The sequence below is a fragment of the Natrix helvetica genome, assembly GCF_964273705.1.
Source record: "Natrix helvetica genome assembly, chromosome: 1".
Taxonomy (NCBI): Eukaryota; Metazoa; Chordata; class Lepidosauria; order Squamata; family Natricidae; genus Natrix; species Natrix helvetica.
In genome coordinates this window covers 162,885,377-162,912,927 of record NC_138548.1, presented here as the reverse complement: position 1 = coordinate 162,912,927, position 27,551 = coordinate 162,885,377, and the positions used below count along the sequence as shown (strand labels likewise).

Below are 27,551 nucleotides of genomic sequence, written 5' to 3'. Positions count from 1 at the left end.
TTGATTAAATCCTACCAAGAGGTAGTTGCTAGCTGCTGACAAGCATCTGGGCACATAACAGTAGACCTGGTAATCACTCAGACAGGGTTGTGTTATCCCTAAAACAAGCAGTTCTTGACTGGGGATTCACAACATCTGCTCACCAACAGGTGGAGAAAGTGGCCAGGACTCTTTCCCACTTTTGGCTGCTCTGCCAGTTGTGACCCTACCTGGACCAGAATGCCCTGACTTTTGTAATTCATATCTTGATCATCACCCATCTAGACTTGCTGAAACACGATATGCAGTATATTGTCCTGTCTTTGAAGATGGTCTACGAGTTACTAGCAGCACAAAATGTAGCAAACTCATAGCTGGAAAATATGCCAACATAGAATTACATCTAAATTAAAGTAATTAATTTGGTTGCCAAAGCTTCTGAAACATTATCTTTAAAACCCTACAAAACGTAGACAAGGCTGTAACAGACAATGTTTGCCAGCTAAATATACTCATTCAATCATTGGCCAGATGAGTCCTGTTCAAAGTCCCCTCTCTTTGGGAAGAACATTGGATGTGGGCAAAACAGCAGCGTGTTTTCACCCATAAGTATGCTCAGACTCCACTTTGTTAACATTCCATAAACAAATCAGTTTTATTCCATTTAGACTTTAGCCTGAGCTGACTGATTATTAAGGGTGCCTGTCTTCTTATCTTTTTAAATTACCTTTTAAATAAGCTTTTTGTCCTTTTTATTTTTTCTGTTTTGTTTTGCATTTTTGCTGTACACTAGCCAGGATCATTTGGAATTGTGGCAAATTTATACAGTAAATTCAAATTAAATAGATAAAACAAGAGAACATTAATCTTAATTAACTGCAATGAAGTCTCAGGATGCACAAGTATTGGTTTAAAATAGCCTCTGATCAAACTAAATTAGATAAAATGGAGAGATAATAGAGAATATAATTGTTCAGTCTCTTTCCAAATTATTTCTCCCAGAAGCCCAACCATGTATAATTTGAACCCAATTTTTAGGTATATTTTGGCACTTAAAATTTTGGCACCTACATTATATTAATGTAGCAGGACTGAGCAGGAAGATAAAATATGCTTTACAAATAAACAAGAAGTAATGCAATTCAATGAGTTCAGTTAACTGATTAGCAGAACTTCCAATAGATAGATTCTGGTCCGATAAATTACAATGCATTATGTTTTTTTTTAAACAGCCAAAAAAGCAGTTGTGAAAGTACTAAGCAACAACTTTAATATATTTTAATTAATTATTCTAAGTAAGGTCTCTCCATATTACTGCTAAGAATCAACACCAGCTTAATGACTTATAATCAATTAAAATATACATTAAAATAGTTTACATTGTTAAGCAGCCTCGTATAAAGATACTTCTATACAGCAATTTTCTTCACACTTATTTCAATTGTGAGTACAGCCTTAAATTTTAAATGCTACCAAAAAAATGACAAAGTCCATACAATTTTGTATGTGTATGTGTGTGAATATAAGTATTCCTAGAATTTAGAGTATTAAGAGATAAAGTCCTGTTAATTATGAAAGTCGAACACAGAAAACGTAAATCATTCTTTTCATAGCTTAATGCATTATAAAGAACCCATGCCATGTCTGATTAAACTATGTTCTTATCTTGTTTCCCCAAAATCTCTCACATATGATATAACTAGTAAAAACTCACCAAGCTTTTATCATTCAATAACAAGGTGGTTTTTTTTTATGATGTCAGAAATGGAGCAGTTTGCTGACTGGGCAAAGCAACGAACAGCCTTCCAAAAGAGGAGGACTTTCATTTATGGTTCACATTTAATAAAACAAGCAGACTACTGCTCTAGAAGAATAAGAGGCACAAAGAGGGCCTTGCCCAATTCATCCAACCAGAAGGCCCATGTGATTTCTCTTAGGTCATCTTATCTACAATACATTTTAAACAAGTTTTGAAACCAAACAATTCTTGATTAACAATTCTTCGCAAAGAGATGCATACTGTAACTGGTTAAATTAGGCTGTGTGCACTGATTTTATACAAATTCTGTATGATACTATCTTTCTTTAGGCTTCCTATATTCCATCTTTTCCAATAAACTCATTTTTACATCAAAACATTTGCGTTAATTTGCTTAATTTGAAATCTTCCTGATGTACAATAGTACTTGGTGGCACAGCTAGTCCTCTGTTAAGTTCTATATTTCTGGTTACAGGGAGAATGACACCATTTTTTAATTCTTCCAAGAGCTGGCCTGAAAGAAGACATTTTTGGTATTTAATGGAAATAGAAATAGAGATCTACCAGTGAGATATTATATTTTTACTTCCAGCCAACTCATAACATTGTTCAAAACATTTCTGACTCCTTTCAACACTATCTTAATATTTTAAACTACTGCAATTTAGTCCATGTTATTTTCTATACTATTTTCTCTTAGTATCCTTAATATTGTGTTAAATTATTGGACATTTGCCTCTAACAACAGCCTTAGACTACTACAAATGATTTCAGAAATCATTGTAAAAATTGACAGGACAAAAGAAAGAAGAAATACGCTAATACCTTATAATCTTGATCTGGAAGCATGTTGAGCAAGAAAGTTACCATTTTCTGAGGAAATTCATATTTTACTGTCCAAAATAATAATTCTTCTAGAAAACATTTATGCTTCAAAACATCCATGATGGACTGATCTGTAGAAAAATGAGAATAAGAGCTAGATGGAAAGGTTCATGGAGAACAGATTACAAAATTTATCTGGATATTTTTGAGACAGACACCAAGATCTCTTGAAAAGTCCGTATTTTAGAAGACTTCATATGGCTGTCCAATGCTCCTGACTCTATTCAATCACTGAATACTTACTACTCAGCTGCATCTGTAAGGGGGAAGAGGGCTGTCAAAAAAGTCAAGATCACAGTTGGAACTTCATAACTGAAACCCCGCCTCTCTTACCCAAGTCTCAACATTGCTCACAATGTACAAGATGCAGAGTTTCAATTACAGTCATGAAGACTATCTTGATATTTTCCTCTCCCCAGAAGTTTTTGCTCATTGTCAGAATGGAAGAGAAAGGTCTGGATTGAAAGAGTTTTTGTAGCTGTAGGATATTTCTTTGGGGGGGGAGGCCTCTGACAGTGTTAACAGGTGTGGTGGCAATACAATAATATGTACTGGACAAAGGGAAACTATTTATCTCTTGTATTCACTCTTCCTTCCGAAGTGAATAGCCCAACTTAAAACAGGCACATTATACCTATTCAAGATGTAGAAGATCAAGAATTAAGTAATAAACAACATCAGTGAAAATGGATAATTGGTAAATTTTAACAGCAGGGGAAAGAATGCTGAGGCACATATAATCTCAGGTTGAAGATTTCTTGTTCTGAATGATATGTGCATCATAAAAACATAGACAGATCTATGATTTCTTGCAATAGCTTGGTGTGCCAATTGACTGCAGGAGTCTGGGAGGCATGGAACAGAACTGTTAAGGCAATCTAGCAAAAGACAACTTTTTCCAATGATGGCTGCAGTTTAACATTCTTTTCAGACTGCAGATAGTGTGGAGGGGCAAAAAAGTAATTTTAATGGTTCCCCCCCCCCCGATATGGGGGTTATGAAGCCAGTTTTCTGATGTAACATTTGAAGGAAGAAAAAAACGTTTTGTTTAAAAAAAAGAATTTTAGTGATGTCATGGAGGGCACACAATGGGACAGAAAAGTTACATACAGCTAATGGGCAGCTGCTTATCCAACTATGCCCTAAGCCATTTTTCCTCTTGGGATTCAAAAATGCATAGAACTATAAAATAAGGAACACTAAGTCTTCTAGTCAGTCTATATTGCCCATATGTAAAATACTATAGAGACAAAAGTGTGTGTATGAATAAATAAAATAAAGGTAAAGGTTTCCTTGTTAATCATGCATGGTGCTCATCTCTGATCCTTGGCCAAGGGAGGCAGTGTTGTCCAAAGACAATTTCCTTGGTCATGTGCCAGCATGGCTACATGCCAAAGGAACATGGAACACTGTTACTTTCCACCAAAGTGGTACCTATTTATCCGCTCTCATTTGCAAGTTTTCAAGCCACTAGGTAGGCAGGAGCTGGGGCAAGTAATGGGAGCTCACCCCATTGTGCAAACTTCAGGTCTTGAACCCAGGCTATATATAACCGTACTGACTGTCTGTCTGTCTGTCTGTGTTTGTCTGCTCACACATACATACAAACACATACACATATATGCACTTACTTTTGCTTCCATAATATCATACACATTACAGATCTTGAAAGCACATTCACTTTCATCCATGGAAGCTCAAAACTACCAGTTGAGTGGTTATAAACATGGTTATAAACATGGTTATAAACATGGTTATAAACTATAAAGTATCCAACAAACAATTTACTGTTTATACCTTTGGAGGTGGTACTTAGTTTTACTCTCTTGCACTTTCCCACACCTTGGTTACCATCCTGGTCTTCCTAAAATAAAGAGATTGAAAATGGATGAATAGAAAAATCTAACATCAGATTTATTATACTGTGCTGGGTGGGACATGAAAATAGATTCCCCCTAGGAACATTACTCTACTGCCCTAAGTTATTCAGAAACACTTCCAGTATTTCAAGCTAAATATTAGTATGTTATTTATTGAAAACAGGTTATAAAAGTATATTCTTTATCAAAAAAAAACTTCTTATAGTCTCTTTTAAATATCCTTCTGTTTAGATGTCCTTCTGTTATGGTTATATCACTTGGGGATCTTACCCCACATAAACTGTCTTTAAAGAACTACTAAAACTCTAAGCTAAGATTAAAGCATAATCAATGAGGAATTTGCCATTAAATGGAAAAATAATATAAGGGGTATTATATAAGAGTTACTAAAATCATAGGCATATTTTTTTAAAAGCAAATACTGTTTGGTTATAATACACTTAATTAGAAACACTTGCAAAAGACCTCAATTATTAGAAAACAACTGGAAACATTCAAAGTTTAAGTACTATTAGAAGAATCTGAAGTATTTTCTCATATCTGAAGCATTTTCCAATACCTAATTATTATAGACTGCAATACATTTCTTCCATTAACAAATTGGAAGTGTACAGTGGATATTAAAAGTCTATTCAGTCCTGTTAAAATGTCAGATTGTGATTTATCTTGGTTTGATTTTTTTACATCTAATAAACCTGGCATTTTAAACGAGGTGGGTAGACATTTTATATCCACTGTATATAATGGCAACCTATTGAAATAGTATAATGGCATTCTGCTGAATTAAAATCCAATTAAGTATTTATCTTCCCTTCATGTCAATAATCATTGTCATAATCATTGTCATGAAGATTAATGGAAAATCTAATTATTCAAAGAAACCTACTGACATTCACTTAAATAAATTCAATACATAAATATCAAAGGCAGAATCATTAACTTTAGAAAGGTAAGGTTTTCAGTAACTGCTTGAAACCACCCCCTCCCCGATTCTCTCGTATGATATACTATAAGGATCCCCAACCCCTGGTCTATGGACCAGCATCGGGCCACAGCGTGCCAGAAACTGGGTCACTCAAACAAACGAAGGCCCATCAATGGAATGCAGACAGTATATGAAAACACACTCCCTCTCGTCTCTGGAAAAACCTCTCTCCTTGGAACCGGTCCATGATGTCCAAAGGGTTGTGGGCTGCTGATATACTATATAATATCTATATTACTGATATATAAAAATAGAAGCAAAAAAACTCCTGATATATAAAAATAGGAGCAAAAGTTGAAATATACCAATATCATAAGAAAATAAAGGCATCAGATTTATTATTTTCCTGTAACTAAATAGACCATGTTTAATTTCATCTGAGCAGAAAAATCAGAGAGAATTGATTTTTAAATATTTTAAATCTTATCTGTATGGATTTACATTTATATTCAAAATCTCTAAGAATATGGATTTTAAAGTTCTCTGTTTATCATACAAACATTGATTAATAAAGAATTTAGTGAACTATATCCTAAAGTTGCAAAATTAAATAATCTAAGTATATTGGTGTTAAACATTAATTTCTTATATCCTTTTTTACCTACTCTGGAACCCTTAAGAAAATCATTTTTCAACACCATAAACAATATCCTTGGGTCCCCTATTCTGTCCAGCACCACTTGAAAAGTAAATATCCCTCTAAATCAGGGGTGTCAACTCAAGGCCCATGGGCCGCACCTGATTGCAATGTGGTCAGATCTGGCCCGCAGAGCTATCTTGGTCTACTCAGCGTGAAGAGGAAAGATCAAGCCAGTGTAGCTTCGGCCTGATCTACCCAATGTGAAGAGGAAAGATCGGGCTAGTGTAGCTTCGGCCTGGTCTACCCAATGTGAAGAGGAAAGATCGGGCCAGTGTAGCTTCGGCCTGGTCTACCCAATGTGAAGAGGAAAGATCGGGCCAGCGTGGCTTCGGCCTGGTCTACCCAATGTGAAGAGAAAATATCAGGCCAGTGTAGCTTCGGCCTGGTCTACCCAATGTGAAGAGGAAAGATCGGGCCAGTGTAGCTTCGGCCTGGTCTACCCTATGTAAAGAGGAAAGATCAGGCCAGCGTCGCTTTGGCCTGGTTTACCCAATGAGAAGAGGAAACATGCTAGCAGTTTGGGGAGTGGCGTCAAGCTGGCCATGCCCACCCAGCCCCCCAAGATCATCCACAGCCCGGATGTAGCCGTCAATGAAATTGAGTTTGATACCACTGCTGCTCTAAATTATCTTATTATATATTTGGGGTACATATATAGTCCTCAGATCAAATGGCAGAGGCCAATTTCAAAAGGCAGGTATTACTAGGACAAAAATAGCCAAATATAAATTAACTTTAATTAATAAATTATTCCTTAGGGAATTTTTTCTCTCTCGTGTCATATTCAAAATTATAATTATGTGGCAATTTCCAAACTAATCGGGGGGGGGGGGGGGAGGGTGTACATCCAAGGCTTTCCGAGTTTTGCATGCAACTCCTGGTCCTCAGTCTGTATACTTTTACTTCAGATATTTCTTTGTGTCCAATGTTTTAGAAATATAGTACATTAATTAAAAAGATTAAAGTAACCCACAGTACACTGCATTATAACAATATAAGCAATACTATACTGCTAGGGTGTAAAAGAGCCTGTTATTCAACTAATATTTTCTAACTTGTTGTGGGCCTAAATACCTCATTTTGTTTCTTCTATAAATTCTGTCTGGTAAGGTCCTGAAAATCTTTACTGAGATTAGAAACATTTATCACATTTACTTCTTCAACGATAGCTGAAAACTACCTTGAAATAGCATCAGAAAAAGTCATGTTCTAAAACTGAACTTGAACTACTGCTAAGGGTATGAATTGTGATTTTCCAAGAAGAGATAGCTTTTTTACTAGTTTCACTGTTTATAATAAACTGACCTGCAGAAATTTAGCAATCCCAACAATAAAAAAGGAAAAGTTTTGTTGAGTGAATTTTTGCCATGTCAAACTATTTCTAAAAGAACAGCAAAAAAACCCACCAAATTTGAAAAAAAGCTAAGAAGAAGATGACAAAATCCACTGACTTGAAAAGGAAAGGAAAAAAAGAACAGATCTGGAATAATGGAGGTAGTGAGGAGGCTTCTATATGTTGAGATGAGATCGTAGGTTGGCTTTATCTGGGGCAGGAATGGTTAATTTGGGTCTGATGGCAATAGGAAATGAGATGAACTAGGCTGTGACCTTGATCATATTTAAAATATATAACTGTTTGTTATATATATTGAATTAAATTGAATTGAATTGAATTTACATGCCACCTATCTCACTCTGATCTCTCTCCTTTTTCTCCACTACAATTAGCAGTTGAGAAACAAATCAACAAACTGAGGTGTAATAAGACTAATAGTACTAACCCTCTCCATTTATGTATGTTTAAAAAGTGCTTAACCATTCATGTAGACATAAAATAAGAAGGTGATCTCTGTACATAGTTGCAACATGCGGCACTGTTTGCTTCCATATGTAGAAACTACATCAGCTAAATCTTTCTTGACCCTGTGCCAGAAGCCTAGTTCCAGGCCACAACTACAGAGAGACTGAAGCTTCAAGCAGTCCCTTTCCCAATGTTTCCCCTTTTATTTCTGTACTACACAGATTGATTGATTGTTAAAGAGGAAATCAGAAAGAAGCCAATCCAATAACTATTCAGAATAACAGAGTTAGAAGGACCTTGGAAGTCTTCTAATCCAATCTCCTATTCAAGCAGGAAATCCTTTAGCATATCAGAAAAATAGTTGTCCAATCTCTTCTTAAAGGTTTTTTCTTGTTCTAAGAATTTCTGGTTTAGAAAACTGAATACTTATTTATGCCAGGCTTCATTTTTCTCTCCTATCTTTACTGCATATATTAAGATAAATCTGATTTACAATACAAATGTCAAATGTGGACAAAATGTAGTAAATCACAAAGATTTAGAAGTTTGCATATCATTGTCTCAGCAACACTGTTTAAACCTCTTTTAGAGAAGTAAACATACATGATATTAAGCTAGCCTATTTTCAGAAGTTACTTTTAACATCAGAGGTATACAAGCCGTGGCTCTGAATAGCTAGGCATGTGGCCCCATAAGAAAATAAAAATTATAAAAATAAGGGAAGTTTGTTATTTATATTTATTAACTACATCATATATTATTTATGTGGCCCAAGACAATTCTTCACTCAATAAAGCCAAGGGCAAATCAAAAAATTTCACAACCATGATCTACACTATGATTCCTAATGTTGACAAAATTAATTCAACAAGAGTAGTAATAACAATTTTCTTACTGGAGGCATTTTCAGCATAAATAATCCTATTAAATAAATTTGTTAGCAAAGACAAATACGATGAGGCTCATGGTATCTTAATTTCCATCACACAAGATTACACTTTATTTTATTCTGAAAGTCTCACCTCATCTGAAGAGTCACCTTGTCCTGAAGCTGGTGTAGAACCTGCAAAACCTTGTGAAATTAAATAATAAAATATCCTTTGTAATTCATACAAAACTGGAAAAATATTTTAAAAACAACCTACAGTTCTTCTTCCATACAAACCTACATTAACTCTTTAGAATCTGAAATTAAAATCTAGCTAGAAAATGCTAAATCTTTAAGTGATACCCGTGATTTGTTACTATCTCTAGAATGGAACACAAATGTCGCTACTATTGAAATGTCATCTTAGCACAATAACGATTTACAATCCAAAATGCTGTATTTTCTAAACTTATTGGAAAGGGGTTCCTAATATTTCCCATAATTTAAACTGGTATTTAAGAATGAAGATATTCCCCAATTTTGAAAATTGAATAAGGATTCTGACACACTTTTTTCTCTCTGCATTTGTGCTGTTTCAGGAACATTTCATAAGCCACTTTAGAAGTTCTATATGTTAACATATCAAAGATGGGAATTCTTCTGGTTACAATTAAAAGTATTTTTTACACAAACCTTGAACTACTGAAGCGCTAGCTCCAGCTGCTTGATCCTGCATTCCACATGCAAGCTTATCTTCAGCAAATGTCAGTCCAGAACCTTTCAAAGCTATAAGGTATTTTTCGTGGCTTTTCTTTGAACATGTATTTTCTCCACCACCTTAAATATATTTCAAAGATACAAATTCACTCCAAGGACCCATCTTTACAAAATGGTATAGGCTAAAGAAAAAATGGCTAACAGACATTATAATAAATGGTCCATAAGTACTTTACAGAAATTATGGGATGGGATTGGTGCAGATATCTTCAAATAATGCTTTCCATTCATAAATATTACATTTTCCAGCACTGCAATGCTTAGTTAGAAAGAAATTTTTATTCCTCTGTAGATAACATATTCAGCTTATAGTGAGTCAAGATCTCTCTGACATGTGAATACACCAGAACTAAAAACCAGCTACCAGACTACAGCTCATCCATCCTTTTATTGTGATTTTTTCAAATTATCAAAGGTTGAACATTTCTGCATGATATCGTTCCAAAATGGGGACTATAAACTTGGTTCTTGAAATTAAGATCAATATGCAAATTCTATTTAAAATTGTTTAATTTGGTTTTGGGAAAGCTGTTTTTCTTTCAACCCTAGAATGCTGTTAAAGAACATTCCTATAATCAGGAAAGACTTTATATAAATCATATAAAAGGTAATAAGAGGAAGTTCTAACTAAGCTGGCAAAATACTGAAATTCTGCTGTCGTGATGGACTCTAAGGATAGTCCTTTTAAATACATATAATCTGAACTGTCATCGTTGGCTGACATATATGTAAAAATATCAAATTGATTTCATGCAATCTGTCACTTGCTGCTCAACTGAGTAAACAATGAATTGCCTCAGGGGAGGCACTGTTAATTCTGTATTTCCATCCCTTCATATGTACTTGTCATGTTCTTAGCTCTCTGATTGCATTCTCACATTGCACTAAGGCATGATTTCCTTATCCTTTCTTGAATAAAGTACAATAGATTACTTTACACACTAAGCCTTGGTCTAAGACTCACAAGGTGTGGATCATTGACACTCTTAAGCCAAAACAAAATAAAGAACTTTATAGCTTAGTTGTGCAATGTGTGAAATTAGATCACTACTTTTACTTCTATCTTCATGGGCCTTTAAACCTGAACTTGTTAGTTTGAGCAAAAGGAAGAACAATATAGTGTTATAGGGGAACAATGACACATTTACTCTAAGAAAAAGAACAGAAGCAATATGGAGCATATATTCTATTTTAGTAGATATCCTGATCCTAAAACATAAAAACATGTTTAATGATGAATGATCCTTCAAGCAAAATAAAACAACAACTCACCAGAACTAAGACTTTTATAGTACTGCGGATTGGTCAAAACCTGAGTAAGGACAGAACGCATTGCTCCTCCCATTTTTGTCAGATCTTCCAGAAATGAAATGTGGGGTTCCAACATCTGAAGAACTTTGTGAAGTTCTTTTTCTGATGGCAAATCAAGAACTGAAAGAAGCCAAGCAAGAATTTTGCACAAAATTGGGTAAATGGTTTTAATTGCTTAAAAACTACAGATTGGCTACTATTTTGCCAAATAGAACACACCATTCCTACAATCATAACTTGGACTGTACATGCACCACATACCATAATAACAAGAATTTCCTCAAAAGAAGTCTCTTACTGTAAAAAGGCTTGTAAGTTTCCAGCCTAATGAGATTTCATTTTTAGGTAGATATTCTAATGTTCAAATGTTTCTTTTTGGGTAACCAGTATAAGATCACAGTTTCTCTTAGCAAAGCATACACAATCTGAGTTGGTAACCACAGTCACTACTGTCGGTTTTCTGAATATTAGTACAGATGTTGCTATCTTTTTTACCACTTGTATGCTTCAGTGAATCAGTTTCTATTGGGCCATGCACGGCTGAAGCAGCAAGTGAACTTTCAAAGCTGACAATTAATGGGCAAAGGAGGCTGGGCTGAGTTGATGAGCAGGTTCTGACCAACTGTTTAGCAAGCAAAAAGAAGCAGAGCCAAAATGGTAAAATAGCTCTTGCCGATGGACTGCTGGTATGCATTGGGAGGTAGGAATAAAATGGCAACTGGATTCCAGCCCGGGAATGTGCAAAGACCAGCATGTCCCTAATGAAATTGAACCACACTTCATAATGTCTTTATGTGACTAGAACTGGTGACTTCCCTCGAAGTGGTTTTGCATAACAGAGATTATTTTGATGTAGGACAAGCTGGATTCCTACTAAGAATTAATTTTGCTCATCTTGTCGATGTCTGATATCAAAGAATGGATAGGCAATATGATCTTACTAGTTCCTTGGACCTTAGTGGTTTTCCACCATTCATCATTTATATATCCTTCTTAGGTCAATCCTTTCTGAAAAGGCAAAGCCAAAAAAATTACATTGGAGAATTTATCCTCCAACTTCTGAGATATCTCAATAGTCTGTTTTGTCCACATATTTTGCATCATCTACTTGAAGCCATTTACAGAAGCCACAAGGAATTTGAGTTGAAGTAATACTGATATGCAGTATTCACATAGAAATTCCAAGAAAATTGTGACAGAATAATAAACTATTTTAACTAAGTAACTGACTTGCTTTCCTCCTATGTTTAGTATAAGATTGTGGTTATTCTTATAACTTTTGCACCCAAACAGGACTCATTTTCTTGTTTTTTGAAATTTTCAATTATCCAAGTATTTTTCCTTCTTTCACTCATCACTCCATTTATTATCTTGAATGTATCTGGTGTTTATAATAGCTTGGCTCTTGCTATTCAAATTGTATTAAGAAGAGCACTGTGTACTGGTTATGATGTGTTTTTTTTTAATTAGTCTTCAAAACAACATAGAATTCACTTTTTTTCTTCCAGTTCTTCAAAAAACATTAAGAGTTGCTTAAACAGGACAGAAGGAGAAATTGCTTCAAGGGAGTGTACAGAATCTTGCGACATTAAATTCACTGAAAACATAAAATATACATATTTCCTTCAAACTTTGGTAAACACCATTCATTTGCAAATCACAAATTACTTGAAACTACACTTTCCTAGATAATATTGATACTTGAAGCCATCAGGTTGGTATTGACAGCTAGTGACTATATCAATATTTTCAATGATCCTGAAAATAAAAGGGAATATAAACTCCAACCCATCCAAATCAAATAAAACACAATTCAATTTATTACTAGTGGTACTTCTGACATAAAACACAAATACTGATATTAGGTTTACCTGGCTCATTATAACCTTCTCTTAAGTACTGAATAAGACAGAAGATGAATTGCGGAAGAACTAGTTCTGACATTATCAACAAATCTTTTGGAACAGATGGAACTTCTGAGCTTGATTTTATTCGATGCCTTTTGCAGAACCTGTAAATAAAGTTATTCAAAATTAAATTATCACAATTAACAAATGTATCTATTTTATGCTTAGGCTATCTGACTCCAAAAATGATTCTATCCAGATTAAACTAAAAAGCAATTGATGTATGTACCGTGTTTCCCCGACAGGATCTTATTTTCTTTTAACCCCCGAAATAAGCACTTGGCCTTCTTTTCGGGGAGGTCTTATTATTTATTTATTTATTTTTATATAGATTTTTTTTTATTTTTAAACAAACAAAAACAAACATACATATAACATAAAAATATCATCAATTACATATGTGTTTGGCATGTCGTTTGGTCACAAACATTTGTGCAGCACTGCTTTCAATTGTGTATGAAATCAGCAATTATCAACCCAATATACATGAGTACATTGTTATCATTGTAAATCATATATTCAGTTTACTCTTATAATTCCTTCATTTTAGACATGTATTCTAAGAATTAAATTCATATGTATGGCCAACTATCTGTTACATCATTATAAATCTATTTAATAATAACATATCTTAATAATAACATAACGTATCACCTATCTTATTCTGGTATTTCTTGCAGTATATATAGATAAAAAGATTCACCAACATTTTATATTTGTGTATCATTACTTTCAATTGTATGTAAAATCATAAAATATCTATCAAATATATATAAACATATCTTTATTGTTGTGTCTCATATATTCAACTACAATTATTATTTCTTCATTTTAAACAAGATATTCTAAATATTCAATTCATATATATACCAATATTCCATTACATTGTTATAAATCTATATAATCTATATGATAGTAATATGTCTTTATGGTATCTCCTATCACATTCTATTATTACAATTCAAGATTGTGATAATTGTGGGAGGTCTTTTTATTTTTGAGCTGCAGGAGGTGGCAAGCGTGGTCACCTCATGGCTGCTGCTGTGTTGCAATATTTTTGGGGAGGGCTTATTTTCGGTGAAAGGCATGCGCTCAAAAGCCCAATTGGCCTTATTATCCAGGGAGGTCTTATTTTGGGGAAAACAGGGTATGTATATATGTATGTATGTATGTATGTATGTATGTATGTATGTATGTACGTACATACGTATGTGTATATACACACACAACCTGTGCGTGTGTGTAAATACATACATACATACAGGCCAGAAAAGGAAAGTACAAAAGCTAAAAAACAAACCAAGCAAGACCATGCCAAAAGGGGGTATCCACAATTCTCCCGTCCCCAAGACATGGGAGAACAACTAGGTCTTCAACAATTTCCTGAATGATATAAAGAAAGGCCCATGCATATACAGCACAGTAGTTGGAAGACAACTCATAAATAAAAAGGATGTGATACAGAAGAAACTGTTCTCTATTGCCAGAGAATGCAAAACTCAGCACAATGGAGTTAAGTTGTAGGAAAGCAAATTCCAATGTAATGTTAGGAAAAAAATCTTAATCACCATGCCAAATTGATGGAATGCAGCCAATTGCAGGTGGAGTTACAATGGCAATTGGACATGGAATTTCCACCACTAAGCAATATGGTTGTAAAAGGCAATGCCCCATGACTGCATTCTGACAGTCCTGGTTGTACCACAGAATCAGTGGATGGGAGCTATGGGGGAGGGCTGCAGGCAGACCCTACATAGCACAGGTGAGTGGATGAAAGAGTGCCATGGGTAGGCATTATAGAGCAAGGGTGGGTGAAAAAGCAGCAGGAACAGGAGAGACTTGACTGCCTAGTGGCAGAGTGGTTACAGTGCAGTATTGCAGGCAAACTCTGCCCAGAGCCTTGAATTTGATCCTGACTATGCAGAGTGTGCTGTAAAGCACCATGGGATGGTATATAAGTCAAAGTACTATTACTATTGTTATTCTTGCCAGCTCCCACATTGACTTTGCTTTTGGGAAACCAGCGGAGAATGTCAGAAATCATGGCTCGCTGTGATGTCATCAGTCTCCCTCATTCATTGTTGTCACTTTGAATGGTCACTGAACAAGTGGATATAACCCAAAGACTATCTGCAATTAAAGAGATAGTAGCTCCCCTTCACCTCATGTGCTCAAATGGAGGCTAGAACTGTTAAGGAGCTTTAAAATTGGTTTTCTGAACTGAGCAAGGGGATTGGTTTCCATGGCTTCAATGGCCCCTTTTAATTCTATCATTATTCACTGGACTTTAATGCCACACTTAAGCCAATCTCTGTACTGGCATGAAATCATAGAAAAGTCATTTTTAAATACTAGCACACCAGTAAAAGCTTTCTAATTTCTTTCTAATTCTTGGTATTATTCAAACACTGAACAGGTGTTTTTCTGTGCCGTGGCTTCAAATAAGGAATTACTTCCTGAAAGAAGACTAACCCATTTTCTCAAGCAAGATAAAAAATAATTTTACTTCATTAGCTTTTCTTTTCTCCCAAAAATATTTTATATCAAACAAATTAACAGAAAAAAATGTATAACATAAGGCTCACATCAGGGCAGAATGTTGGCATTTTATTTAATAGTGCAGAGGCATGCAATTGGCAATTGATGGCTCTGTACCCTGTGTGGATGATGACCTCTCCCAGAAACTTCATGTGCGTTCAAGAGGAAGAGGAGAGCTCTGCAACCAGGGCCGGATTTAATGAAAAGAGGCCCTAGGCTATTCCACTTATGGGGCCCTTTCACCTCCCATTTTTAAGTTTGTAAATTACATAAGAGATAATAAAATACATCATTACTGTGATATATATCAATATATTAAATGAAACATGTTGTAATTGGTACTAACCTTTAAAAAAATGTGGCACGGATAATAAATAAAAACAAAAGGCCCCTCTTGATCTTGAGGCCCTAGGCTGAAGCCTAGTTAGCCTATAGGAAAGTCCAGCTCTGTCTGCAACACCCCACAAAACAAACGTCTAGGACTAGACCAACACAACACAAACTGGAGCTGATCCAAAGGAAGGAAGAGAACCATTACAAGTGAGCACTTCCCCATTCCTAACTGCTTGTCTGCTCCAAAATAACACCATGGTTGATGTATTAAAGCAGTGGGTCTCAACCTTCCTAATGCCACGACCCTTTAATACAGTTCCTCATGTTGTGGTGACCCCCAACCATAAAATTATTTTATGTTTTCCGTATTTTTTTAAAAATATGTGTTTTCCGATGGTCTTAGGCGACTCGTGAAAGGATCGTTTGACCCCCAAAGGGGTCCCGACCCACAGGTTGAGAACCATTGTATTAAAGATTGCTGAGAAATCAAGGAGAGCACTACCCTCACTTCGAACCCAACACAGGGCATCCACAAGTGCAACCAAAGCTGTCTTGATACTGTTATCAAAGAATTGTTCTTATTTGATTTTTGCCCTTCCACAACAAAAAACAAAAAGGAAATTATTTAGATGAATCAAATGAGAAGTCTAACATTCCTGCCAGTATAGGGATGTGAAAAAGAGTTGGGAGCCAACTTTTAACAATCTTAGCAGAACTCAGTCCAGCCTTTGGCATGATCCCAAAGTATCCCAATAAATTGTTTGACATTTTCATAGGGATAGCAGTTTGTACCCTCAGTGATTTATGGAGGGAACAGACATAGCAATATTAACTACAGGAAGCTGAGTAGGAGGTAATGGTGTAGAATGATAGAGGTTTGCTAGATGTGACATGTCTTCAAAATAAGTAAATTAAGAGCAGTTACCAGGAACAAATCATATGTGCTGTATGTACATATCATTATTTGATTTATGTAGCTGCTCATGTTACAATGACTTCTCAAATAAACCTGGAAAAAGCTTACAAGCCTTCCTGTCTATCCTATACACCAATTACAAACACCTCACATTCATCCCCCTCCAAATGGGTATTACCTGAATTGACTTTTGAGTTCATGTAGGTTCCAGAATAGGCAGATGACAAGCAAACAATATGAACTTCTCCTTTGTAAGGAGAGAACATAGATTGGTTCTATACTTCTTCTTGTACCATGCTCTTTAGGTGCGTAGGTGATAACGTTAAAAGGATTTGTCCTCTCTTTCACAAATGCTACAAATAGTCCTCAACTTGCAATCACAATTGAGCCCGGACTTATGAGTCATTGTACATAACCAGTCATTACATAACTGGATCTGATTTTATGATCATTTTTACCATCGTTGTAAGTAGAGTCACAGCACTGTGAATGCCAATCTAGCTTAACCAGTGGCATTTACTGATGGAAACTGGGGGGGGGGGGGGGGGGATTCACAAATGATTATGCAATTATATGGCCATGGGATGCTGCAACTGATCATAAATTCAAGCCCATTACCCACATGACTGTGGGGGTGGGGTGTCAGTCCTAAGTTCAAATTTAGGTCGTAATTTACATTTTAGGAAGCTGTCGTAAAGCAAACAGCTGTAAGTTGAGGACTATGTGCCTCTCCATTTCATGTTACCCCCTGTTGATCTTAAAAAGCACCTAAGATTGCAAATGTGCACAGTAATTAAGCATTGCAAATGATAAAGCTCAAAGTTGAAGAATGGGGCCATGTGCATGCACCCCTACCCTGCTTCTCTTCAGCCCTTCCTTCCACAATATATTTCAGCTAAAAGCTCAATGAAAAAACAGTAAATGTCACTGCCTTCCAAAACATTAGCAGAAGAACCATCTTAACCTTGAGAGGCAGCTGTGATGGAATTCTGTGACCTGAGAATGAAATGTATGCTTCTAAAATACAGCAAAACAAGGGCAGATGGACATTTTTATGGTTTCAGATAAGCAAGTAGCATTCTTTCCATTAAATCAAGGTTGTTAGAAGGCAATAAAAAGCATAGCCCTAATAAACTCACTATCTACACTCACTACGCACAGTTTTCAAGATTCTATAATCTCATCCCTTTGCTCATTGCAATAAACCCGCCTCCTTTGAATTCCTGAAAATCCTACTTCCTGGATTTGAGCTGCCATAAGGAGTTTGACACAGTAAATTTCTGAGCTACAAAGTATAAAAGAAGAATGACTGTTTCTGATCACTTTCCCATAACATCCTGAGAGGAAGCATTCCCAGCCTAAGCAAAACAGGTGGGCAGATTCTACCTGAAGTTTTGGAAACAGAATATTTTGGAGTACAATTTTAGAATTTAAAGCAAAACTTATTTTACGTTTAGTATATGTTCTTTTTCCAGATATAAAGAGCAAATAAGGAGCTTTATTGGCATAGAATATCTCAAGTAAATTAGTACCCTGTTTCCCCGGAAATAAGACCTCCCCGGATAATAAGCCCAATTAGGCTTTTGAGCACATGCACTAAAATAAGCCCTCCCCGAAAATATTGCAACACAGCAGCAGCCATGAAGTGACCACACTTGCTACCTCCTGCACCTCAAAAATAAGACCTCCCCGAAAATAAGGCCAAGTGCTTATTTCAGGGATCAAAAGAAAATAAGACTCTGTCTTATTTTCGGGAAAACACGGTATGCAATATCTTTAGAATGCAATAAAATTTTATTTTCATGTAAATAAGTATTCAACTTTGTCATCTTTCATAATCTTTTCCAGAATCCCCATGTCTCCAAAAAGAAAGTTTGGTTTTTCATCTTTGCCACACCATCACTTCACTATTTACATTCTTGCTTAGGAGTAATTCCAGTCAGTGAAGTGGAATAACCAGTTCCATTTCCAAAATGTAAAAAAAAAACAAAAAAAACTTGTAAGTCATTAGAAAGAACGTATTGCATAGCAGTCAACACTTGCTGAGTTAATTATGTCCAAGAAATTATTAACTCTCATAAATATCAGCAGTGGAATAAACCTGTTTCTTTAAAGCAGTGCTTCTCAAATAGTGGGGCGGGCCCCCCAGGGGGGGCGCGAGGCTCCGTAAAGGGGGGCTCAGCTCAAATTATTTTATATATTTTTGTTTTGCAGGTTAAAGTTTTTTTTAATATTGTGTTCCTTTAAATCCTGTGCTCCTTTAAATCTTTTCTGCCACAGTTAATAAAGCTATTCTTTGTTGTAAATTGATCCACATTTCTTTCTTTTTTTATTCTCTTATACGTTAATAAGGATACAGTGTTATGCAGAGGTGTACTTATAACAATTTTATAGACAAATGATACTATTTACAGTTGCGAAGGGGGGCGCGAAATGTTTTCTTCTTCCTAGGGGGGGCATAACAGAAAATAATTGAGAAGCACTGCTTTAAAGAGACATGAAAACATAATTTCATTATCACTTTCATTTTCCTGACTCAATAATACCCCATTCAAAAAGTTCCCCTGAACAACAAAAGTAAGGCATCATCACCGTATATGTTAATACCAATTATCTATAGACCACTACCTCACTCCACATCGTATCTGACTTTTTGACCAAAACTTTGGAAAGACATTTGTACTATGGGCAGTGAGAGAAAATGTAATATGGGTTTCTGGGTGGGCGTGCAGCATGCACACACACACAGACATTCATTGAGCAAATTTTTATTTTTGTGTGGCAACTTTTTCTAAATATGAAAAACATCTTTAAGTAGAAATCTTAGTTTGTTTTCCCAAAGTGCTAAAATACAGGACAAAATATTTATTGATTCATCATACTGCTGTAACTTCCATGATTCTTTAGATATTGTTGTCAGGTAACAAGCTACAAGCTAGTGAAATATATTTCACTGTTACTTTAACTGGAAATACGTCATAAACATACATTATTACTTACAATCTCAGTGAGTGTAGTTCAAAACTATAAGCAATCACTTTATGACTTACAGTAAGATGTGAAGCTTTTCCAATCTGAAGAGTACTATTATATTATCACTAAATTATAAGATGTAATAATGTTTTAAATCAAAAGCTTGTCTACTGTCATGTGCAACTGCTTGTGCATGAAAATAAAAATGACAAGGGCCCACAGATATCTTTGCTTTCTCTCTCCAAATGCATACTAATAACAATGGGCAGGGTCTGTCACACTGAGTAGTCAACACTTGAGACTTGTTTACATACTGGCGTACTTCAGAGTTCATGTATCAAACTACTGACATGGAGGCAGAGGACAGGGTGACTCTATCACATGCTTTCTCTGTGACAGGAAAGTTTGGCAGCATTCAATCATCTCATCCTGCCAAAAAAGTACTGAACTGAAAATATGCCCTCATAGCAACTTTGCATCTACTATTATCCCAGCACCACCAGCAACAGCTCTACCCAACATTTGGGCGCATTATTTACTTTCCAAAAGGAAATGTGTGCCATGTGTCATCTCTTTCATTTTTCAGTTCTCTGTATCATTCTATAAAGTCTCTTATAAAGCTGTTCTCTCAGGCTACTTTCTTGTTCCCAACTCACAATTTTAACTATTTCCTCCCTTCTTTAAGGTAATCTATATTTGCTAACCTTTTTCAAGTACTTCAATTTATCCCTCTATTACTCTTTATACTGTATTAGTTAAATTATATTTCAAAGCTCCTTCTCCCATCATTATCATTCATATTCAGAAGTCAATATACATTTCAAGAACTAAGATAAATATATACACCATTTTGTTTTGCAACAAAATAAAAGCATGTTGGAGAGGAATTTATTTTGGTAATTTGCTTGGATATTATTTTGTCCCGGGATTTAGGGACAAAGCCTGGACAGAAATTAGAAACAAGTTTTCAGTGCAACAGCCTGTGTGCCCCATGTCTCCTCTATTTCCTACTATAGACAAGAGTTATTTGGTAGGTGGGATTTCTCTATTTCTCAAATGTCAAAAATGAGCCCTAGCATAGACCTTCTATTGACAACTTTATAAAGCCTCCTAATAATATAAACATTCATATGGAAAGACTAAAGATACAATTATAATTAATCTCTTATCAGTGTTAAGAGTATATGGGGTAATAGTGATGGGCATTTTGGGGAAAACATAGAAAACTATATGGAAACTTCTACAACTTGATGATTTGTAGCTAGCAAGAAGGATACTACTGAACGAAGTCACATAAAATATTTAACCCTACAATTGCCTGGTTTTATATACTATACAGAACCATGAATTAATACACTGGACTGGTGTAGCCAGTCCAGCCAATGTTTTTTAACTTCAGGAAAAACACAGAATAAAAAAAAGTAAAAGAGAACTGTATCTTTAATTAATAGTATATTTTGCAATCTCATACATAAGGGCATAAATCAGGAAATATTCTGCCTTCTATCATGTTTGTGCTTTTGTTTTTATGGATATACTAACCTTATCAGATTTTTAACAGCAAAATCTTATAGCCTCCAGGGGCCAAGAAAAATGTCCCAAGAGTTTGAATTTGGCTGACAGAAATATTGGTACCTAACTTCCATGTCCAAGAACTGATGTTTTCTAAGAATAATTTTTGCTGAAGTAAGAATTGTAACTCACAAACAAATGTAGCTTGTGGAACAAATGTAAAAGTCAGGTTTTTTGCAACAAATGTAAAGAGCTAAGTTTTCTTTACAGACAAATTTATTGTGGCTTCTAAACCTGCTTCATCATGCCCACAAAAATTTATGCCACAATATATTCCCATTCCTAAGAGGTCAGTAGGAGAGTACGTAAGCACACCAGTGTGCCTAACATCCCTGTCCTACTATTCCCATTTATTTGTACCCATTTCCTGTGTTCTTATTCATATTTATTCGTATTCCTGTTATCTTGAACATGAGTGACAAAATAAGTAAGTAAGTAAATAAATAAATAAATAAATAAATAATTAATAAAGTCAATGGGAAAACCAGATTCACTTAACAATTGTGCTACTAATTTAACAACTGCAGTGATTCCCTTAACAACTGTGACAAGGAAGGTCGTAAAATGAGAGCAAAATTCACTTAACAAATGTTTCACTTAGCAACAGAATCTTTGGCCTCCATTGAAGTCTACCTGTACTAGATGGGCACGAAAGTACCCTGTCTTATCTACTAGGAGTACGAATCCTAAAAGCAGATGCCCACGAAGATGAGTTACTACAGTCCCAATGAAGTATTAGGTGGCTACTTCTATATACTGAGCTTACATCCACCTGTTCCTCCGGATCAAAGCCCTGTCATACACGGTTGTTATTATTATTATTTATTTATTTTGTACGCGTGCTTCCTTCAAAGACACTTGGGAGAAAAAGGGATGGAGGGAGAGGAGGAGGGGAGGCATTCGGGGCTCGTGTAAACCCCACACACTTGGCTGGAGCCCCCTCCCCCCCCCGGGATCCTCCCATTCGCAAGACGCGGGTGGGGGTGGGTGGGGGGAGAGAGACGTTTCCACTCGCGATACTCACCCGGCTTCCCGCATTACGTTGCCGTCGCCGCAGTCGCAGGCCCCCCCTGCTTGGCTGCGGAACATGTTGTAGTCGTGCCCGGCGTGCTCGCCCTGGTGAAAGCACTCGGCGCAGAGGCTCATGCAAGGCGAGATGCCACAAGTCCGGCAGCGGTAGGCCACGAAGTTGGCCGTCCACACCAGGCCGCAGAGCGTGGCTGGGTCGTAGGCCCTCACCGCCTGCACGAAGCTGTCCCACGGCTCGCCGCCCGCCAGCAAGCTGCGGCACCACCCCAGCGCCTCGGACACCGCCTCGGTGTCATCGCCGCTGCCCCTCAGGGGACCCAAGACCCGCTCCAGGAGCGCTTGGAGTTCTCCGGCAGCCTCGCTCTCCTCGGTGGCGACGGCGCCGAGGGCCGCTTTGAGGCGCGCCGCAGTGGCCCGCTTCTCCTGGGCGCCCCCTCCAGCCCCCGCACCCGCCATGAGGGCGGCCGAGGACGTCCCTCCACCGAGGCAGCCGCTGCGGGCGGAGCAAACCCTTCTCAGGCTCCGGCTGCGCTTCTTCGCCCTCACCTGCCTCTCTCTCGCCTTTCCCCTCCCTTCCCTCCTAGCGGCGCCTCTCGCGATAGCCGGGAAAAAAGTCAGCACCCCGGCCGCCTACGGTAGTCTCTCTCTCGCTCTCTGCCCCTCCACCTTCTGCCACAGCGCTGGGCGGCCTTGGCTGCCGGCTTCCCTCATTGCTTCGCCCGCCCGAGACGCCCCCGTCTCCCTCGGGTGGAAAGGGAGAGAGAAAGAGGCGGCTGCTGGCGGCCGCGTTGATAAACGCTGCCCGTTTTTGTCTCGTTTGGCGGGACCCTCATCTCCAGCGGGTCAGCTGGAAGAGCTGGTTGGAAAGTGGTGGGTGGAGTAGTTGGGCAGGGCCGCCAAGAGGATTATTAAGTGCTGGAACAAGACTAGTATTTTTTGTTTTCTTTTTATACATCCCATTGCGTGAATTGTTTTGATTCCTGGGTGTCATACAGTTCAATACCAGTATTATTCCAAGTAATTACATTTTATTTTCATTTTTAGTTTTACTAACACGTAATTCTAAACCTTCTCATAGTTCTACCATACATTGTATCATCTTGTGAAATAAAAACCCAATTATTAAATCCTCACAACACAGAGACAAGTCTGGTTCACAATTCAAAAAGGTTTATTTACCGAAAAATAAAAAGCATTTGCAAAGGTGGCCTCCAAGGCTCCTCCCAAGTACATTGACTACAAGGAAAGCAAAGAACAGCATTCAAACAATACATTTTATGCACTCTACTACTCAGAAACTCCCCACCCTTCCTGGTCATTCATTTACATCAGTGGTTCCCAAAGTGGGCGGTACCGCCCCTGGGGGGGGTGAGATGGCTTAAGGGGGCGGTAAGAGGCAAGGCGGGGTGGCAGGGGGGCAGTAAGAGGCAAGGGGGGCGGCAAAGGAGTGCTGGAGGTGGCCTCCTCTAGCGAGCCATTCAGAACCAGTTTGCTCACTCACCCCCGCCCATCCAGAAGCTGCTCGATCGCTCACTCTCCCTGCCCATCTGCACTATGCTAGCCCTGCCCACTCACTGATTGGCTGGCTCACCAATCACCCCGCCCGCCTCTAAGAGCCCTATCTAAACCCAGTTAACTTTTTTTCTGCTTGGCTTTCTATAGATAGGGCTCTTAGAGGTGGGCGTGACGATTGGTGAGCCAGCCAATCAGTGAGCGCAGGGCTAGCATAGTGCGGACAGGCAGGGGGAGTGAGTGATCAAAGGGAGGCCACTTCGCCTCCCTTCACTCCCACTTTGACTTGATGAGGTCACTGCAGCTGCGGGCGCGGACGGACGGAGGTAGCCAGAGCGGCGGGGAAACCCGGGGGGCAGGCGAGCAAGCGAGGGAGCTGCCTGATCCTCCATCGCTCGCCCACTCGCCCACCCGGGCCACTCTGGCTACCTCTGTCCATCCGTGCCCGGAAGCTGCAGCGACCTCATCAAGACAAAGTGGGAGGCGAAGGGGCCTAGGTGCCCTGCCTGATCCTCCTTCGCTCGCTCGCTATTTTGCCTGCATGGGGTGCCTTGGCGGAAGCCCTTTGCTGGCGGCCAGACCTCCCTCCCCGGGGCGACGGCTCACCGTCCCAGTAGCGCTGCGGCCGCCCGGCCTGCGAAGAGAGGGAGGGAGTAAGAGTGAAGGGTGGGGGAGAGCAGCAGAAGGGGTAGGGGCTCCACATTCCCCCCCACCGGAGCCTTCCCAGAGGAGGTGGGGCTGGGGAATGTGGGGCGGGAGGGCACTGTCTGGGGTTGGACTAGATGACCTCTGGGGGTTCCAACCGGCCCTTCTGATTCTGGAGACCAGAAGTAAGCAAACACACACACACACACACACACACACAGCAAAAGTGTCTGGTTTTGAATGTAATCCTCCCTAGTGCTTGGGGAAAAATAAGAGGAGCATTTGGATATACATTTTGAATTAACTTGGGAAGAAAATTGCTAAAATCACTTTTAGCTGTGTTCTGCATTAAGGATTCATGCAGTAACATTTCTTGTTGAATTAGCAGAGTAATATTTACAACAGCCAGCTAAGATAGTTTTATCTGTCTTATAATGTGCGTGGGTTTAGGCATAAGTGCAATGTCTGCCTGTGATTATATAATAAATTCACAGACTATACATTTGAATTAGATGTTTTTCAATTCATGTTTAATGGAAGAGATAGGAAACTGCATTAGTGATATATATGTCAATGTGTTGATTTGTACTAAAAAAATTTAGTTTAAAGAAGTTATAAGGAATCACAAATATGAGTGTGGAAAATGTAATGTAGTTGTGGATGACCCTTTGCATGAGTTGTATTAGGAAAAAGAAATAAAATAATAATAATAATAATAATAATAATAATAATAATAATAATAATAATAATAGATTCCCCAAAGAGGTAAAAGGCTACATTTTGCTAGAGTTATTCTTCCAAACTGTTGAGGAGGGGGATTGGACTCCATTGTCTATATTTCCCTTTCCATCCCCATGGTTCTTTAGTGAAAATTATAACCCAAAAACATATATATCTGTTAAAATATTCCCATTCTCACTTTCCATATTGGGAATCCCTAGGTACCATGCAATAATCTCATCAAATAATTCAAGCAAATGTTGGTGACATTGAGCTGAAGCCAAAGTTCAAGAAATTGTACCAAGAGTTTTAGTTACAGAAAGAAATTTCTGATTGCTATCCTGCACTATGGACAGTGGTTAAGAAGCTCCTTGTTGCATTTCCAACATCATATTTGGTGGAACATGGCTTCAGTGTGGTCATCCAACTTCTCTCCAAGCAAAGAAAATGACTCCAGATTACTGAATGTGGTGATTTAAGACTCCTTTAATTTAAATGACTTAAAACCAGACATTGGGAAACTGGTATCACTTCATCAAGCCCATCCATCACATTAAGAATTTACTGAATAGTGAAGTAGTTACTAAATTTTACTAAGTTTACTAAGTTACTAGTTACTAAGGTTCTTGATAAATGACTATCAGACTTTGAAAACCTGGTATCACTGGATCATGTTCAACAATTTTGTTGAATTAACTAACTACAAAGGTTTTTAAATTGAATTTTGAATAAATGTGCAATTAATTGTTACAGTTTTGAATTTTACTGTTACTATCTTTATTCCTTCATGCAAACCGCCCAGTCACATGACTCCCCCAGCCACGCCTAACAAGCCACGCCCACAGAACCGGTCGTAAAAATTTTTGAATTCCACCACTGGGTGGGGGGCACTGAGGATCAGTTTGTAGCACCAAGGGGGCGGTGGACTGAAAAAGTTTGGGAACCACTGATTTACATCATTTCTTTCATCATCTCATACTTTAAAGGGTCAAATTGACATTTTCTTGAGAGGCCCCTATCTCTTATTTGGTTTTTCTGGTGCCTTTTGTCTGAGCAGATGGTTTCCTATCTAACTTGTATGTAGGTGCCTGTAAACGGTTTGGAATAAAAAAGGTTATCTTGTCCTGTTTACTGAACACATTTTGTGTTTAGCAAATGCCCAGTACTTATTACACATTTTAGGGAAGAATATAATGTCTTATACATTTAACATTGTAAAAGAATACAAAAGCAACCTTCTAACATTTTATAAAAGAGTAACTTAATATCATTTCCTACAATCTTAACATCTGTTTTTGCTATTCCCCCTCTTATTTCTACCTCTATTTTAGCCCCCCTTTTCCCCTTCTCCTATCATTCTAATATTTAAAGATTTGATCCTTCCTTTTTTCACTATTCAATATTTCAATATGCACTTCTAGCATCAATTATGATCTTTCAAGCATTTATCAAATTACTTAATCATAGATTTTCACTGTTAATCAAATTTTATACAATGTAATAATACCCTTATTCAAATTGTTTATCTAATTTACAAAGTATTTTTCAGCCTCTATAATTCTAATAATAATATACACAATGCACAGCGTTTTTTGAGATCCAGATTTTTGAGATGACATTTCATCCCCATTCATACACTGAAATGAAATAAATGAGACTAAACTTAAATAAATAAATCATGAAATAAAAATGCAATAAATGATATAAATAACTGTTCACTGAGTTTCCGATTCAATAAAGGTTATGTCAAACAAGGCTGCAAGGCAGTTTTGCTATACACACAAAGTATAGGGTATGAAATATATATCAATATTGTTTTTCTTTTTAAAAATTTGGTTTTGTAAAAAAAATGTAAACATCTTCCCCTTCATGGGCCCCCTTTGAGCTCCATGAGCCCTGGGAACAAAGTACCAACTGCACCCCCTCTCCTCAAGCCTGTGGTTGGGTGCTCCATCATTGGATGTTTTCCAAAGTGGATCAGGTGGCCCTTTGGCTGGAATAGATTTAGAATTTAGAATAACTTTATTATCACTGGGTACACTATTCGGCATACATTAAAATGAAATTACATTGCATACAGCTATCAGAAGGTCTATCCATCTCTAATATAAACATGACAAGAGAAATAATAAATATAAAATTATGCATGTAGCCACATATATGGTATAAGGACTACTCTGGAAGATCTCTTGAGGTCCTTTCCATCCTTACGATTTTTCGTTCTATGTTTTCATTGAGGAAAGGGGCACTGCTGAGGGGTGTGTGTGCAAAAACAGAATAAGGTTGGGTGGTTTTTTTTTTAACATCTTAGTTCTTCCTGTGGGAAAATGCTGACACCTGATAAATGTTCATCTTCAAGAGACTTAAGCCGAGACCAGTGTTGTATTTAACAAAAGGTCCGGTAAACTGAAGAGAGCTGCAGTCCCCGTGTGCTTGTGCAAGAAGTGATCTTGCCCCTAGAGCAGACTTTAATCCGCGAGGAAAGACGCTGAATACACACACACACACCCTGCGTCGGACC

At 37.6% G+C, this 27,551-nt stretch overlaps 1 protein-coding gene across 4 annotated transcripts in view; it reads right to left on the bottom strand.

Annotated features, from left to right (window-relative positions):
• UBR3 (ubiquitin protein ligase E3 component n-recognin 3) overlaps positions 1-22,902 on the bottom strand; it is a 101,103-nt gene extending 78,201 nt beyond the window's left edge. Inside the window, exons 1-7 of one of the 4 annotated variants that reach the window (XM_081971069.1) lie at positions 22,149-22,902; positions 12,757-12,896; positions 10,847-11,005; positions 9,491-9,634; positions 8,952-9,001; positions 4,421-4,487; positions 2,564-2,694 (exon numbers count right to left, since the gene is read on the bottom strand). In XM_081971069.1, coding sequence (XP_081827195.1) covers positions 2,564-2,694; positions 4,421-4,487; positions 8,952-9,001; positions 9,491-9,634; positions 10,847-11,005; positions 12,757-12,896; positions 22,149-22,609 — 1,152 coding nt within the window. In that variant the 5' untranslated portion in view covers positions 22,610-22,902. The remainder of the gene's footprint in view (positions 1-2,563; positions 2,695-4,420; positions 4,488-8,951; positions 9,002-9,490; positions 9,635-10,846; positions 11,006-12,756; positions 12,897-22,148) is intronic. The other 3 variants (XM_081971068.1, XM_081971067.1, XM_081971070.1) reach the window with 3 other exon arrangements.
• Positions 22,903-27,551: the final 4,649 nt, after the last annotated feature.